The sequence below is a fragment of the Pelodiscus sinensis genome, chromosome 7 (assembly GCF_049634645.1).
Source record: "Pelodiscus sinensis isolate JC-2024 chromosome 7, ASM4963464v1, whole genome shotgun sequence".
Lineage (NCBI taxonomy): Eukaryota > Metazoa > Chordata > Testudines > Trionychidae > Pelodiscus > Pelodiscus sinensis.
Window position 1 is genome coordinate 45,947,160 of NC_134717.1, and position 17,640 is coordinate 45,964,799.

General features: G+C 42.2%; 1 protein-coding gene across 1 annotated transcript in view; it reads right to left on the minus strand.

The window, feature by feature from the left end:
• Positions 1 to 17,640, minus strand: part of PDE11A (phosphodiesterase 11A) — a 233,381-nt gene that overhangs the window by 51,380 nt on the left and 164,361 nt on the right. The window contains exons 13-14 of the mRNA XM_075933714.1: positions 9,548 to 9,657; positions 6,295 to 6,385 (exon numbers count right to left, since the gene is read on the minus strand). Coding sequence (XP_075789829.1) covers positions 6,295 to 6,385; positions 9,548 to 9,657 — 201 coding nt within the window. The remainder of the gene's footprint in view (positions 1 to 6,294; positions 6,386 to 9,547; positions 9,658 to 17,640) is intronic.

A 17,640-nucleotide genomic window follows, 5' to 3' on the forward strand; every position in this document is an offset into this window, starting at 1 on the left:
TTGGCCTTTGGGAGGCATCCCACTCTGGCCAGAACTTATGCCTTTAATGCTCTCCAAGTAAACAGGAAAGCCCCGGGGAAAGTTTGAATTTCATTTTCTGTGTGACCAGCATCACAAGCACACCTCAGAGTGAGCAGCACACTGTGGCACACATGACCATGACTTCTAATACTTCCATGATTTCCAATACTTTAAGTCCCATGTGCTCCAGTTTCCAGGTGCGCAAAAGAGCACCAGCATGGAGTATGCGGGAGTTCTTGGATCTCATCGAGGTGTAGGGAGAGGAATCTATTCTCTCCGAGCTCCAGCGAAAGAAATGTGGACATTTACATGAAAATCTCAAACTCCCTGGTGGCCAAAGGATATGCCAGGGATACCCAGCAGTGCAGAGTCAAAATGAAGGAGCTAAGGCAGTCCTACCACAAGGCAAAGGAGGTGAACGGACAATGTGGTGCATCACTGCAAACATGCTGGTTCTATGAACAGCTGGATGCCATACTGGGTTGTGGGGATGTAGTTGAAATGCAGAAGATGATTGTGAGGTTGAGGAAATTAGGTGGTGTACCACAATCATTCCTTTTATGCCTGAATCTCCTATCAGACCTGGATGCTCTAGGCAGCCATTTGTGCTTTGTGCTTCTTATTATTCTTTTGTTATTCTCAAAGAGTTAGCTGTTTGCTCAAGATGGTACAGTGTAGGAATGCACTGTTGACTTTCAACAAGTTCTGGGACAGGTCCCAAGGCCGGCCACCTGGCATGAGAGTGCAGGAGCTCTTGGGAAGATCACATAGCTATCTATGCTAAATATTTCCCACCTGATAATGCTAATTAGTTGGCCTGGGAAAATTTGCAAAGTATCAACAAGCTAATTATTGGATCTGAGAAAATATGCAATGTATCAACAATATTGTTAGGTTCTCAAAACACCAGGTGGGATTACTGTAGATCCAATAGTATATAAAGGCTGGGAATATTCCTAACATTGGAACCTCAACGTAGACCAAAGCTGCAGAAGGTGCTATGCACTGGCCACTGGGGTCCATCCGCTGTCCTCCTTCAGGGGGTTCCCAGCAGCAGAAGGGACATAGGCATTGCATTTTATTCTGAGGTTTGCTTAGGCTTAATAAGCATTGTCCTTTCTTAGTAAGCATTGCATTTCACTTTAAGATAGGCTTAGGCTTAATAAGCAGGGCTCGACAAATGCGCTCGCCCGTGGCGAGTAGATTTTTCTAGCTGGTGAGTGCAGGGGCAGACTGGCCTGGAGGGTGGTTGTGATGGGCTGATTGAAGCCCGCACTACGGGCGGCGCGGCTCCATCTGATCCGCCGGTCGGCGGAGGAGCACAGCGCCACTGGGAAGGGGGAAGCGCGGCGATTCTTTCCACCGGGCTGCCTACGTGCAGGAGGAGGCGAGGCGAGGTGGGGTGGGATGCTAGGACGCTGGCGTGACCTTGCCCCGTTGATTTTAAAGGGCCGCGGCAGCTAAGCTCTGGCCGCGTGACCCTGGGAGCTGGCTGTGGCGTGCAGCACAGCCAGACCCCGCCTCACCCCGCAGGCTCCAGTCCTGCCATGGCCCCAGACCTCCCTTGTCTCCGCGCCACCCGTTCCCCATGCCTCTCCTGCTCCCCGGACACCTGCTCTCCCTCTTCCCTGCGACCCTTTAGCTCTGCACTGCCCTTACACCCCGCACCCTGCTCCCCCCAATCCCTGCCCCCCCAGCTCTGTGCTGCCCGTTCCCTGCACTGCCCCTAGACCCCGGTCCCTCTGCCCCTCCCATTCCCCGCGTCCCATTCCCCGTGCCTCCACCGCATCCTGCTCCCCCCGATCCCTGCCCCCCCAGCTCTGTGCTGCCCGTTCCCCACACCACCCCCGTACCCTCTCACTGTTCCCTGTACCCCTCTGGCTCTGTGCTGTCCCTGCACCCTGCTCCCCCTGTGGGTCGGGAGTGAGGGGTGTTTGTCCACAGGGAGGGGCTGGACAAGGCAGGAAAAAGGCTGCTGTGACCCAGCAGCAGTGAAAGGGGGAGGTCACTTGAAGCGCCTTTGCCTTTATGGAAAAAAACGAATGAAAATGCTATTTGTTATTTATTGGGCTAAAATGCCGGGACAAAAAAGAAAACAAACAAACAAAAAAACCCATTGCAAAATGCAAACATGTGTAAAAGACAACAACAAAGGGGGGGGGGGGGAATGTTTTGCTTGGGGCAGCAAAAAACCTAGAGCTGGCCCCTGGGGAGGGGAAGGGGCTGGGCTGGGCTGTGGGGAGGGGAGGGGAAAAATATGGGGAAGGGGTTTGTGCTGAGGGGAGGAGGTCAGGAGAAGAATAATAAGAAGAAAGAGGACGGCACCAAGGGACAGGGGTGCAGGAGAGACAAATACCAGGGGACCAAGTGCAGACAACGAGGAAAAGGGCAGGAGGGAAGGTGTCAGTGGGAGGGGGGACAGGGTGATGCTGGAAGAGGAGAGGGTAAGGACACTGGGGACTAGAGGGGGAGGTGCTGGGAGAAGGCTTAAAAGAAGGGGTGGGCATGAGGAAGGCGGGGATGGAGCAAGGCATCTGTGAGGGCACAGGGGCATGAGGAGAATGGGGGCAGAGGGTGGTGAGTGGGTGGGTATCAGGGAAAAAGAGAGCAAAGGGGACAGGAGCAGTGAGGGAAGGAGGAGGCACCAGGAGGGTGCAGGTACCAAGGGATTCTGGGGATGAAGCAGAAGGGAAGACACCTGCAGGGGAGGGACCAGCACCAGAGGAGTGAGGGAGGCCTGGTGGGTAGAGGGAGGTTTTAGGAGAGGGGATGAAGAGGGGCTCACACGATCAGAGTGGGGCTATTGGAGGAGTGGGCACAGGGTGGAGAGAAGGGCTGGCGGAGGGGGGCAGGTCTCAGGAAGGCTGAGGGCAGTGAGAAGGGCAGGAGTCAAGACAGCAGAGGGTGAGGGGTTGGGGGGCAGCAGGCACCAGGAGAGCTGATGGAGCAAGGGGAGGACACATGGCAGCAGAGAGAAAAGGTAGAGGTTTATAAGGGTATGTCTACACTACCACCCTAGTTTCACGAGGAGTAACGGTAGTTCGGACTAGGAAGCCTAGTAAGCATTTCAATTTCAAACAATTTCAGCTGCGCGCCCCGTTCATTCGCGGCGCGCGCATGCGCATTGCGACTCTTGCGCATGTGCAGTACGGGGCTGGCGAGCGGTTTTTGACGCCGTTCGTCATGCCCTGGTAATGAAGATATTTTATAGAAAATCAAGTGCAAAACTTAATAACTTTGTGACTTATTTTTGTAACCAGTGTCTGGCTGCCTGCTTGCCTATTTCACCCTCACACTGTTACGCTGCTAAAAAAAAAAAGACAGGACTATGAAGCACTTTAAAGACTAACAAGATGGTTTATTAGATGATGAGCTTTCATGGGCCAGACCCACTTCCTCAAATCAAACTGTGGAAGTAAATTGGCATGACCATATATACCAAAGGGATAAAAACAAACAAAAAGTGAACATGTATAAATAGACAAATCATATTTTAGAACAGAGGAGAGAATGAAGTGGGGAGGTTAATGTCTATGAGGTAATGATATTAGAGGTGATAATTGGGGAAGCTATCTTTGTAATGGGTGAGATAATTAGCATCTTTGTTAAGCCCCATTCGTAAAGTGTCAAATTTAAGCATGACTGACAGTTCTGAGGCTTCTCTTTGAAGTCTTGTGTTAAAGCCTCTTTGAAGCAGGATGCAGGTAGTAAGGTCATTGAGACAATGCCCAGGTTGGTTGAAATGGCAAGAAACTGTTTTTTCTTTGTGAAACTGTCTGATGTCTGTTTTGTGTGCATTGATTCTTTGGTGTAGTGTCTGAGAAGTCTGTCCAATATACATAGCAGACGGACACTGTTGGCACATGATGGCATAAATTATATTTCTGGATGAGCAGGAATATGTGTTCTTGATCTTATAACTGAAATGGTTAGGTCCAATTATGGTGTCAGCAGAGTAAGTATGTGGACAAAGCTGGCAATGGGGTTTGTTGCAAGGGAAAGTTCCAGGGTTGGTATTAGTGTGGTATGTCCTGTGGTTGTTGGTAAGAATCATCCTGAAGTTAGGTGGTTGTCTATAGGAGACTATGGGTCTGTCTCTCAGAGCCTCTCAGAGTGTAGTATCCTGTTTCAGTATAGGTTGTAGTTTATTGATAATGTGTTGGACGGGTTTAAGTTGGGGGCTATAGGTGATGACAATTGGTGTTCTATTGTTGGTTTTCCTGAGTCTGTCTTGAAGTAGATGGTTTCTGGGTATTCGTCTGGCTCTTTCAATTTGTTTTTTTATTTCTCCAGGTGGGTAATTGTGGTTTATAAATGTCTGGTAGAGATCCTGAAGTTTCTGGTGTCTGTCAGTGGGATTAGAGCAGATGCGGTTGTATCGAAGGGCTTGGCTATAGACGATGGATCGCATGGTGTGTTCTGGATGGGAGCTGGAGGCATGCAGGTAACTGTGTGAGTCAGTGGGTTTTCTGTAGAGAGTAGTATCTAATTTACCATTGGTGATTTGTACTGTGGTGTCCAGAAAATGGATCTCTCGTGTAGAATGGTCCAGGCTGAGACTGATGTTGGGGTGTAGGTTGTTAAAGTCTCTGTGGAATGCATCCAGTGTTTCTTGGCTATGGGTCCAGATCATAAAGATATCATCGATGTAGCATAAGTAGAGAAGAGGTAAAAGGGGACGGGATCTGAGGAAACCTTGTTCTAAGTCAGCCATAAAGATGTTAGCGTACTGTGGGGCCATGCGGGTACCCATGGCTGTGCCACTTATCTGGAGGTATAAGTTGTCCTCAAATTGAAAATAATTGTGGGTGAGAACAAAGTTACACAGGTCTGCTACCAGACTGGCAGTGGTATCCTCTGGGATAGTGTTTCTAATTGCTCGTAATCCATCTTCATGTGGGATGTTGGTATATAGAGCTTCTTCATCCATGGTTGCAAGGATGGTGTTATCAGGAAGGTTATCGAAGTTTTGTAGTTTTCTCAGGAAGTCAGTAGTATCTCAGAGATAGCTCGGAGTGTTGGTTGCGTAGGGTTTGAGAAGAGAGTCTACATAGCTGGATAATCCAGTAGTGAGCGTGCCGATACCTGAGATGATGGGAAGTCCAGGGTGTCCAGGTTTATGGATTTTGGGAAGCAGATATAACAATCCTGGTCGGGGTTCAGAAGGTGTTTCTGTGTGGATTTGGTCCCGAGTAGATGTAGGGAGTTCTTTAAGGAGACGGTGTAGTTTCTTTTGGTATTCTGATGTGCCATCAGAGGAGAGAGATCTGTTAAATGGGGTGTTGAAGAGTTGTCTGGTTGCCTCCTGGTCATAGTCAGACTTATTCATAATAACTACAGCACCCCTTTTGTCAGCTGGTTTGATTATAATGTCCGGGGTGTTTTGAGACTCTGGATAGCATAGTGTTCAGCGCGACTGAGATTGTATGTCGCTTGTTGTCATTTGTGCATAATGTCAGTCTGTGCATTGTTGCGGAAGCTTTGTATATAGAAATCGAGATTGTAATTCTGATCGTCAGGGGAAGTCCATATAGAATTATTTTTCTTTTGGTGTTGATAGGGGGGATCTGGTGGGTCAGATTGATGTTCGTTGGTAGTTTGGAAATATTCTCGTAGGCGGAGGTGGCAAAAGAAAGCCTCAGGGTCACCTTGTTTCAGCAAGACCAGACTAACACGGCTACATCTCTATTACTATGTTACACTGCTAGTTTGTCACATCATATGTACAATTAAAAAGTAAGCACTTTGAGTCAGGTACTATGCTTCCTCATATATTTGGAAGCTCACAGCACATGTCGGGTGTTACTGCAGCCTATATAATAAACCAACTTCAGTTACTAAAAATACAAAACCAAACACTCCAAACATACTGTAAATATTGTGGTTGTCCATAAGGCTTGATGCTTTAACATTTTTATTTTTACAACAGAAGGTGAGTGTGACAAGGTAAACACATTAGCTGGGAAAGGATTAAGAGTTCCTTGGCTATCAAATGGCCGAGAAGGGTATATATAAGGAAGATGAATGATACAAGGGGGATACAAGAGACGGTATGTCCTTTTCTCTGTCTGAATGAGGCAGGGACAGCCTCAGGGGAAAACAGTCAGCAGTTGCAGTTAAATGGTTTTATGTTGTGTTTGAACTTTGTGGTAGTCAATATATGCTGCCCAGAGGAAAGGGCAATTAAAGGAGTTTGGGTATGGGGCATGTCTCCTTGTGAGTGAAATAGCCCCCCACTCTACAGTGAAAGTAATAATTCAGCTAGTCTGGTACCTCACTTTGAAGAATCATGACAGCATGATTAAAATGATGATGCTCCAAAGTAGCAGAAGTTCCATATAGTTGAGCCAAAGCGGATCCGCTCCTGAAACAGAACAAGGGGCATCATCAATTAGCACTTCCTCTCTCACTAAATACATTTTAAGTGATGTCTTCACCCAAACAATCTCAGTTATGGTGTATGGAAAGGCAAAGATGTAATTCCATAGCTCAGTATACTAATTTATAATAGACCTAATTTAAACTGCAGACATACATGTTCTGGACCCTGGTAAGTCTGCTTGCATCAGCTAAGGATTCCTCTTGAGCAATACAGAAATTTTGGATGAGCTTTTCAAAAGCACCTATCTGATGGTGCATTATTTCTTCCTGTAATAACAAGAGTAAAACTAGTTTCATTCCAAATCAGGTGATGTCTTGTGTATGTATGTATATATTGCAAGGGTGTATCATACTCTCTCTGATATGTAATACATGTAATGGGTCCGGCCTGCCTTTTTCCTTTATCTTTGTACCAACCCACATATAATACTACATATAATAGCAATGGTATATAAGAGGTATTGCAAAACTCTATTGTAAAAGAACCTCAAGGGTCATTAAAATCCTGTCCCTGCAGTGGGCAAAACCAGAAGCTGAAACCGTAGATGTCTAACATTCTTAAACTATATTTCTAATCATGGTTATTGTTTATACACACTAGTCGCAAAATATGCAGCATATGGTTAAAACTGAAACTTTAAAGGAAGAAAAACTATGAAATGTAATTATGAAATTGAGAATTGTCGGAAGGTGGAGGGGAGTGGGATTGGACTGTCAGAGTAGATTAATGTTCACCAGTATTTCACTTCTGGGACCCAGCCTAAAGCGACAAGATAGGTTTTCTTTCCAAAGAAATGAGTATAAGAGATTATGCTACAAACGAATAGCAGGCGTCTCCTAGGAGCATATACTACAAAGCTGTTCCATGCTGATATTTAATCATCAGGGGCAGCTGTAATAGAGAAGGGGATAAGTGGGAACATCATCCCTAGAGAAAACAGTGCTGAGTTGTACTAACAGAGCAATTTCAAAGAACTGGGATATTGCTTCCATCATATACCTCTTGATCTTTCATCACACAAAACATTGGTACTCGGCACTAAGATAAAACAGGAAAATGTGATGCTTAACTCTGTAAGTAAGCTTGGAAGAATAAATCATAGCTACTGTTATGAAAGGTACAACTTCTGTTTTCAGGGATATTTTATGTGTGTGTCATATCTTCTCTTAAATGTCTTGAATAATTTCTTTATGGCATTAGAGGAATACAGTATCCGGTTTGTACTCAGTTGTTAAACAACAACTGGAAATGACAGCATTCAATTGTTGAAATCTGTTTCAAACTTCCCAAGAGAAATATTACACAACATTCCAAGAGATAAATGGTTAGGTTAATCAGAGCCTGAATCTATAGGGATACATGGATGTAGGGAATCCTACCTAAGTCTTATCTTTGTGAATTAGGAACATAAACATCAATCAGAAAAGTTTTCCCATTTGTCTTACACGGTTTCTCATCTTTTCTGCTTCTCCAAGACTCCGTAGCATAACGCAACTGGTGATGCTCTGTAACCTTTGCACCAGTAATCCTATCTCTTGAGCATTGCAATTGATTTTTCTTGCCTTGGCAAATGACAGTCCAGACAATGTTATTGTTTCATTGAGAGTGAGCAGTAGCACCAGCAGCTGAGAACAACAGCTGATGGAAATGTTAACTGGGCGCATCAGAAACATCAACATGGGTAGAGTATAATGAGGAAGTTTGCCCTAAGAAACAAAGCAATCCATGTATGCTACACACTGTGGAGCATAGATTCTTTTTTTTTTTCTTTCGTTCTTTTCATTTTTTGGAAAAAAAAAAGAGTGGGAGGCAAAACAGCTCTCTGGCTTTCAAATAGTTGTGGTTGGAGCTGGCTGTTTCTCCCCTCGATCCCCAGAACTAGCCACAGTGTAGAGCCTCAAAACAATGCTGTGGCCCAGGAACTGCAAAACCCCAATCTTTTGGATTCTGGTTATCTGCAGATGGTTATGTTTCCTTTATGACAGTGAGCCAATGGAACAATATAAGTCCTGAATTAGATATCTGACAGCTCAATAGCAGAGCTCAGCTGGGATGTTGCAATGGGAGAGTTTCTGCACCTTTCCAAACATAAATAGTGGGGTGGGAAAGGGGAGAAATGCCCTTTGATCAAAGGAACTTCCTTATCATCACAGGCAAAAAGAAATAAACCCTGTCCCTTTCCACTACACTATACTGCCTCTACTAGCAATCATATGAAGGAAGGGACTTTTTGAGGCAATAGAATGTAACTGTGTAAATAAGGGCTGCAGGATCAGACCCTAGATCCCCTAAACTAGATTTCCTTTTAGGGTGAAATTTACTGGGGCTTGTACAGCAAGGTTCCACTTAATAGACAAGTATCTGAATAGAAAGTCTAGCACACAAGCTCTAGAGCATATCCCACCAACCAGCTGGCCTCACGGAGGTACCTTCATACACCCTATGCACCCATGTCAGAGCGCCCCAAGTCATGCCCATAATCCCTTAGGGGACAGGTCAGAGAGAAGTCATGTACCTGTATTCATAAGGAACCAGGACCTCACATAGCTGGAGAGGCGGAGTTAGGCTGGAATAACTGCCACATCACATGGGGAGAGATTGCACAGATCCACAAACCATAGTTTTGAATTGGTGGCAACCATTCCACATGCCAAAGATTGAAAATGTGGGATTTTGCAGGTGGAGTGAATGTCATCCTTTGGTGGATACAAGACTTCAGTTCTACCTGATATTTATTTAAATCTATTAAATGACTAGAAAAGGTTTCATGATGATTTGAACATACCAGCCAAAGAGAGACTAGGATATTTGCAATGCTTCTTATGTTCCATCCTGGCAGATCTCTAGTTGGCAGGTACTCTGATGGAAGGGATCATCAATGTTTGGTATCACATTTCTATATTAGGAGTTAGTTCACAAGGGGCAACCCAAATCAACAGCATGATACAAAGGGCAAGTCAGCAATTACCAAAACGAATAGGGAATTATAAAGATGGATAGTCCCTCATTACATGTACGCACATGAATACTTGGCCTTCACCTAGGAGCCCTGAAATTAATGCTTCATTCTTTATTCTCTGTCACCTTTTGTGCCGCTATGGAAGGGAGAAAACAAATTAAAGTAATAAGAATTAGAAAACTTACTTGGCTTGGAAGGCATTGTTGGTTCCCCTGTGGTCAAGGTCATGACATAAACATCCCACAATCAAAGCTAAAATTTCAATTTCAGTCAGAATCTCCTGAAATCCTGCTGTCTAAGAACAGAAAAAACAAATCCTATCAGGAGCAGGAAGGATAGATAATGTTAATCCATCAAGTAACATCTTTGTTTTGAAACCAGCATCCTTTAAATAAGGCAAGATAAATGCTTTATTGTTAAATACTGTTCCTTGCTATATGTTGGATGGTTAGTGGAATTCATAATATCATCGTGATAACCTATTATGAGCTCTGTCACATTTTTAATCCGCTCTTCACCAATACCCAGAAGATTTGGTGAAAAAAGAGCTGAAAATAAAAATAATCCTTACACACTAAAATGAGAAGCTGAATTTACATATGTGAAAAACATGAAACAAAATCAATTCCATTTTAAAAATATTATTACATAGACTGACTTCTTAGATCCTGAGGTGCTGTATTTGTTGTACGTTATTGCAGACAACTGAGAAGCTAAATCAAAGGTGGCTCATGAGACAGAGAAGCTAAATATCAGCTATGCAAATACTAAAGTTGTCAGAGACTGTTTTGTTAGCTGCAACAAGGGGATTAGATTTTAGGAGGGAACACCTTGAATAGCATAATTCTACTAGAAATACCCAGCATGAGTTTGAGAGATTTTTCTTAAATAAAGCAATGAAATTATTCAGTGCTAAAACTGATATAGTAGATGTGAAAATACAGAATACACATTAGGCCAAATCCATGCCACCTTAGCTCACATGTGCTAGATTTTTCTTTTATTTCATGTTGGTGATACAATGCAGAAGCTGATTGGTATCTGCTGCATGTACTTCCTGCCACCTGCCATTCTTTATGCTACGTTAGGACCTAATTCATATCCTGCTGAAGTCAGTGAAAGGACTCCTATTGATTTCAATGGGCACTGGATGATGCATTCAAAGCAGACAGGTTCAACTTAAGTTACACCACTACTTGCACTTTGTCAAATTAATCACAACAGCTTTGAATGCACCTGAATACTGCCAGCTCTCTGGCTCAATATTTTTTATTAAATAAAGTTTTCTGCTCTTGACATGTTAAACAGATCACTTGAGTATGTTAGCATGTCACACTGAACAGAGTAAAATATTGCACTAGTGAAAGCAGGCGGGATGGGTCTTTTGCATATCAAGATTACCTGTACATCTGGGAAATTCAAGAAAGAGGCAGATTATTTTCAAGAAATGGTAATTCAAATGGTACATTTCTTTTAAAAGATGCTCTCATACAGGGGTCGGCAACCTTTTCAAACCAAAGAGCAAAACTACATCAGAATTCAGAAAAAGTTGTTAACAAAGAGCCATTTAAAAACGCCCATTTGCATGACTAAAAATATACAACTTAGTATTATTGATAATTGACATGATGATTACATAAGTGAAACATTGTACTCACAGACTTTAATGGGACTTCAGCTGCTGCATCTTTTTGCACAATTGTTTGAAGTTTACATGATAACTAGTCAAACTCAGGTTCATGCACACATTCAAGAGACATGAGTAATTATGCATTTTTAAAATGCTGAATTAATTTTTCACTTTAATTTTAAAAAGTTGCATGCATTTTGGGAATGATAAAAGAGCCATATTTGATTCTATAATGAGCCATATGTTGCAGACCCCTACTCTAATATTTTACTTGAAAATATTTTTAATTTTTTAAAACCTGTTCAAAATATCCTTTATCCATGGGAGGTGGGAGCATGGCATTTATATGTGAAAGGATTTGTATGGAAAACTTCACACACAGGTCTTGAAAGATCTATGAACTTGTGAATCAGCCAATTGAGGAATAAACACAATAGCATGTGACTGAAATGACCAATCACACAACAGAGATAGCAAATTGTGACTAGTTCAGTAGCAGTTATTAATGAGGAGAGTAGCAAGTGAATATGGCATGCTTTCCTTTCAAGCCAGAAAAATAACAAATAATCACATTCTGACTATGGAGGGGGAAACTAATGGCAGCTAAAAACATCTTCAAGCTGCTTAGGGAGTCAAAGCCACAAAGGAAATATGCATATGCACCGGGATTGACTGGTAAGAAAAGTGTCAAGGGAAAATGTAGCTCATCCCATCATAAGAAAGAATGCATGAGTGACAAAATGAGTCTGAGTGAGGAGCAGCACAAAGCCAATAGAAACTACAGTAAGAGGTAGTGAGGATGGAAAAGATGGCCATAAAATAGCATCTGCTTCACAGCTACAATAAGAGAAAACAACCCATGTGTCTGAGATGATACAAAGGAGCTCAAGGGAGTTCGTTTTCCCCAGACATAAAGGCTATGTCTACACTGCTCTCTCTTGCGCAAGAAAATATGCAAATGAGATGAAGCGGTGAATATTGCCACACCTCATTTGCATACTTAATGAGCCACCATTTTTGCACAAGAATCCCCTCTTGCACAAGAGCTGTTCTACTGCTTTTTTTCAGGAAGAATGGCTCTTGTGCAAGAGGGGGTTTTTGCGCAAAAAGGAGCAGTGTAGATGGCTCCTTTTTGTGCAAAAGCCCCACGCACAAAAATGGCAGCTCATTAAGTATGCAAATGAGGCACAGTGATAATCACCTCATTTGCATATTGTCTTGTGCAAGAGGGGGCAGTGTAGACGTAGCCAATATGTCAGTGTCATTTGGATCTCCAATACCTGAAATACCTTCACCCACATGTTGGATATCTATGTTTACACATTAGCACATTACAGTAAGACCTATTGAAGCATATTGACTCTCTAGACAATAAATCCTACTTTAGTAAATTTTAAGTCACTATCACTAATATGATAAGTCTTCAGGGTATTAATTACTCTTAACTCCCATCCATTTCAGTGGGAGTTTGAATGCAGAGCACCTTCCAGAGGGTTCTCTGCATCCTAAAGGAATGGACTCCATCTAGTTTCAGAAAGGCTGATCTAAATGCCAAAGATGATTCTACACATGAAGCATCCAGAGGTAAAATAACATGACTATTATTACATGGTTGCTTCTGAATTGTAGATAAGTTGCCTTTAAAACGGCAGCTTCAATAATATCATTAAAAGAACAGCAAAAACATCTGAAAAATACTGTCCATTTAAAAAAATTATTCTCCTACAACAAAAAATAACAATGGTCCATTTAAAAAAGTGTAAATAAAATAGCTAGTGACCTGGCAACATGATGTGCCAAGTTTCAGTCCAAAGAAAGCATCCACAGCTGAGCTATAAACCACTGAAAATTGGAATTTTATAATGGAAAACTGATTCCATAATAAATGATCCTCATCTTAAAATAAGGTTTGATTGAATTCAAGGACTCAGCTTGCATCATAAATGCAGGAGTACAGATTAAGCAATTTACTAACAACAGCAATAGCTCAGGAATAAATTTAACCTTTTATTTCATAACAAATCTTGTCATGGAATATACAAATAGGATATTTCACTTAATAAAAATATTGAATTTAAAACCAGTGTTATGGTAAGAGGATGTCTGCTTTATACATAATGCAGGAAGACGAGAGTAGCTATATCTCCCACCTTTTAAATTTACGTGTAGAGAGGAAAAATACATAGCTATGGATGATGGTATAATAGAATTTATTTTCACAAGAACAGGAATGACCCATAACTCAGGAATGGCAGATGGCAAAGTGAAGGTCACTTTTTCATGTAAGGAAATTAATTGTATTACACCTTGCTCCACTTTTACATGTTTTGTCATTAGCACACTGGATTCAACTTTAATTATCTGTTGTTTTGCTTTCATTTTACTTTTTAAAATACATATTGATGAAAGGTGTGTCAGATGAAGGCATGCTTACTAAGTTATGGTGCCCTGCTCTTGCGCCATATTCATGAGTAGTCTTACTGATGTCAATGGGCATATTCATGAGTTAGAATACAACAGTATGTTATGATGGGCATGCACTGTGACCCGGCATTGGCTATCTGGAGGTAGCAACCTAAGGCACCTAGTTACACCTGGGCCAGGCCCAAATGAAGATGAAGCTGAGCTGGGGAAGGAGCGAGGTGCTGAGTATAAATGGACAAACCCAGGCAAGAGAGAGGATGCATGGAGAGGTCCAGTATTCCCCTCTTGCTGCTGGAGATTGAAGGAGGTAGGTGTACAGCGAGCCCTGGGAGAAAACTAAGATAGCAAGAAATTCAGGGAGGCAGTGAGGAGTCAAAGGAAGCAAGCCTTAGTTATTTGCTACAGGGTCCCTGGACTGAAATCCAGATGAGAGGGAGGGGATGGATTCCTTTGCTGGCCCATGAGGAAACACAATGATCCAAGTGGGCGAGAGACTGGTGAGTTTGGAGCCAGGTTGATAGGCAAACACCCAGAGTGGTATTGCTCTGTACAAGAATTGGAGCACAGCCCTACAGAGCCTGGGAAGGGATAAATAATTATGTATGTTTTGAATTTAGCTTATAGGACTCTTTGTTTATTCTGGAAGGAGGGACTAAATGTGATTTGGCTGAAGGGCTGTGTAATGACAAGAGGAAGACCATGGTAGGACTGTCAGCAGGGGGAAGGAGGCCTAGTCACAAGGAAATGCTCTAGCTGTGAGTCCATGCCTCCACAAGTGAGTTGCAGGACTGGCCCATTAGCTTTCCTAGGGTTCAACAGGAAAGAGACAAAAATATGTGTCATTAAACATATACAAAGAGTGAAATTATTGCTTTTTCTTTTTTAAATCTGTATTTGAAAGCAACCTTATCTCCATGTTGAAAGCAATCTGGATCCAATATGCAGTGATTGTTTTGGAAAAACTATCCCTGAAATCTATCACACTTTTGCATTTGTAAAGATGGCTGAACATTTCCCTTATTTTGCAGCCAGAATTTTAACTCTTTTTTTTTTTTTGGAGGGGGGAGGGAGAATATGGTTTTTTTTTAATGGCAATTGTAATGTGTGTAACATAAGGAGACACAGCTGGTGTGGTCTTTATTAGGAATGTTAACATGTAGTTGGTTACACAATTAACTGGTAAGCCTAGGCTTATCGGTTAAACGTAACAACTACATGCATTCCTCTCCCCCTTGCTGCCTCTGAATCAGCCAGCTCCCCATGAGCACTAATGCCCACTGTGCCACCTAGATCCCCAACCCCATGCTGCTGCCTCTCTATCAGAGGTGGGGAGGTTGGCAGGAGCCAGTGCTCACGGGGAGCCAACTTTAATGCTGGCTCCCCCTGAGCACTGGCTCCCGCCTGCCCCCTCCTCTGCGTGTAACTGCTAAAAATTCCAGTGGTTACACATTTACACAAACTGTAGTTAACATCCCTAGTCTTTATGACAGTGATGTCTAACTGATGGTATATTAACCGTATTGTTATGACATGTCTCTTCACACAAACACACACCTGTCAGCACAATGGTGTATTAATCAAGATGAAAATTTAAACCAGAAGGTAACAAACTGCAGAATATTCTCATTTTTATACTTTTTAAATTCCATTCTCATATTCTTTGCTCATTTAAAACTCCTACTAATTTAAAGTAGTTCAGTCCATTGGAGGCTCCAGTGGATTTATTAACTGTTCAGCCTCTTTCTGAAACTCAGATTGCTGATAGGACAAGAAGCAATGGGCTTAAACTGCAGCAAGGGAGGTTTAGGTTGGACATTAGGAAAAACTTCCTAACTGCCCGGGTGGTTAAACACTGGAATAAATTGCCTAGGGAGGTTGTGGAATCTCCATCTCTGGAGATACTTAAGAGAAGGTTAGATAGACATCTGTCAGGGATGATTTAGACGGTGCTTGGTCCTGCTGTGAGGCAGGGGACTGGCCTTGATGACCTTTCAAGTTCCCTTTCAGTTCTAGGATTCTATGATTCTTTTTCACAAATATGGATTTTAAATCTGCATTATAGCAGCATTTAAAGAAACATAAAGAAGTGTCCGGGGATGTGCATGTGTGTGCGCGAGTGCATGTTTTTTCACTCTGCTAGCATTGAGTTTTGTAAAATTCTAATATTCCATAAGACGTTATGAAAGCTTTGTAATGAGGGGGAAATAATGCAATTTCTTCTGGTCAGCTCAGATATAATTCTATGAAGGTTCATATAACAAGACACTGCTGAACAGAAGGCAACATTATTATCTAAAAATTACTACAGCTAAAAAGCAAGTTAATAAGACAACCATTTAATGCATGAATACTAATTTCCAGAGAAACTATCCATAGTCTTATGGAACAGGATAACTCAGACTAATCATAAATATTGTTTTGACATCAGTAAAATATTGTTTTGACCTTTGTTCCTTTCAATCTGACCTTATTTTCAATAATATAAATATCTCCAAACGCTGAGCAAGCCTTTGAAAATTTTGCAGTCACTATCTTCTAAGTCTGGCATGATCTTCTTTTCTGAACTTTTTTGTGGTACAGAAAATTAGTTATGTTGACCTGGGCCTCATAGATACTGATATTACTATTTTTACTTAGTTAAAACATTTATGCTTCAGTCAACATTATTTCTGGGCTATTGACACAGACAATCCATTTTTTGGAAGACGACATACTGGCTACATCTAGACTGGCATGATTTTCCGCAAATGCTTTTAACGGAAAAGTTTTCCGTTAAAAGCAGTTGTGGAAAAGAGCGCCTAGATTGGCATGGATGCTTTTCCGCAAAAGCACTTTTTGCAGAAAAGTGTCCATGCCAATCTAGATGCGGTTTTGCGCAAGAAAGCCCCAATCGCCATTTTCGCGATCGGGGCTTTTTTGCGCAAAACAAATCTGAGCTGTCTACACTGGCCCTTTTGCGCAAAAGCTTTTGCGCAAAAGGACTTTTGCCCGAATGAGAGCAGCATAGTATTTCCGCAAGAAGCACTGATTTTTTTTACATGAGATAGTCAGTGTTCTTGCGGAAATTCAAGCGGCTTGTACAGACAGCTGGCAAGTTTTTCCGCAAAAGCAGCTGCTTTTGTGGAAAAACTTGCCAGTCTAGACACAGCCACTATGTCTTAAGTACAAAATATTTTTAAGACTCTCCTATACATCTGCAGGTAATGAATTTATCGTCTCAATGGTGTTTTATAGACTGGCAGGTGGTAGGAGGCTTGAAAAGCAGTAATGCTCACATGCCCTTTCTCTCTCTTTAGAAAAGAAGTACATAGTCCTTGAGATGCACCTGCTTTCCATCAAAGCTCCAGCTTTGCTATTTTCCACAAATAAGCCCAGGATTCTCCAAAATGGAGATGCACCATGAAACTGCTTCTGTGGTTTGATTTTTTGAGATATTATTGTCAGCAAAATGTAATGATCGGTTTAATTCTTGGACTAGTAGATTTCTGTCTGGTGCCTGACTGATCTATATCATCTCTGATTTCACCACATAATGTTCTGCTGTTCCAGTAAGTGACATGTTCCATCCAATTCTTTCACTTATTCTTCTGCAAATATTTGGATGGTAGAACCCTGCCAACTCCCAACTGATTTATAAATGTTTCACCTACTGTGTCGTGAGGGGATGTTAGCATTTTAACACTATACAACAGAGAACCCATGAAAACAAGAGTGAATACATCTGCATATGGCAAAGCTGTACAAAGAAACTTATGGCATCAATTCGCATTTACCATACAAATTTTCTTCAGGTAGAAAAGATACAGATGAAACTTCTCTGCACAGCCCTTGATTCAAAGGGATGGATGTGTTGTGGCTAAATCACAGGGCAGTGATTTAGAATTCTTGTGTTCTCTTTCAGCCTATGTCAGTCAGAGGCTTCCTATTATGACCTTGGGAAAGTAAACAGGACCGCATTTTCAACCATGACCGGGGCTTTTATCTGCACCAATTTGTGGGTATCCAAACCAAGACACTTAGGCTAGGTCTATATTGCCACTATGCTGCCCTCGTTTAGGGGTTTTACACTGAGTGCTGGAAGACCTCTTTCCCATCCCTGGTGCCATGGGCATACATTGATTTGTTCAGCAATTAATCTGATCCAGTTGGATAAAGCAAGTTGCTCAGTCATCCTAGTTATTGTATTATCTGCTCAATAATATCTGAGTATGTGTTTCCCAAATT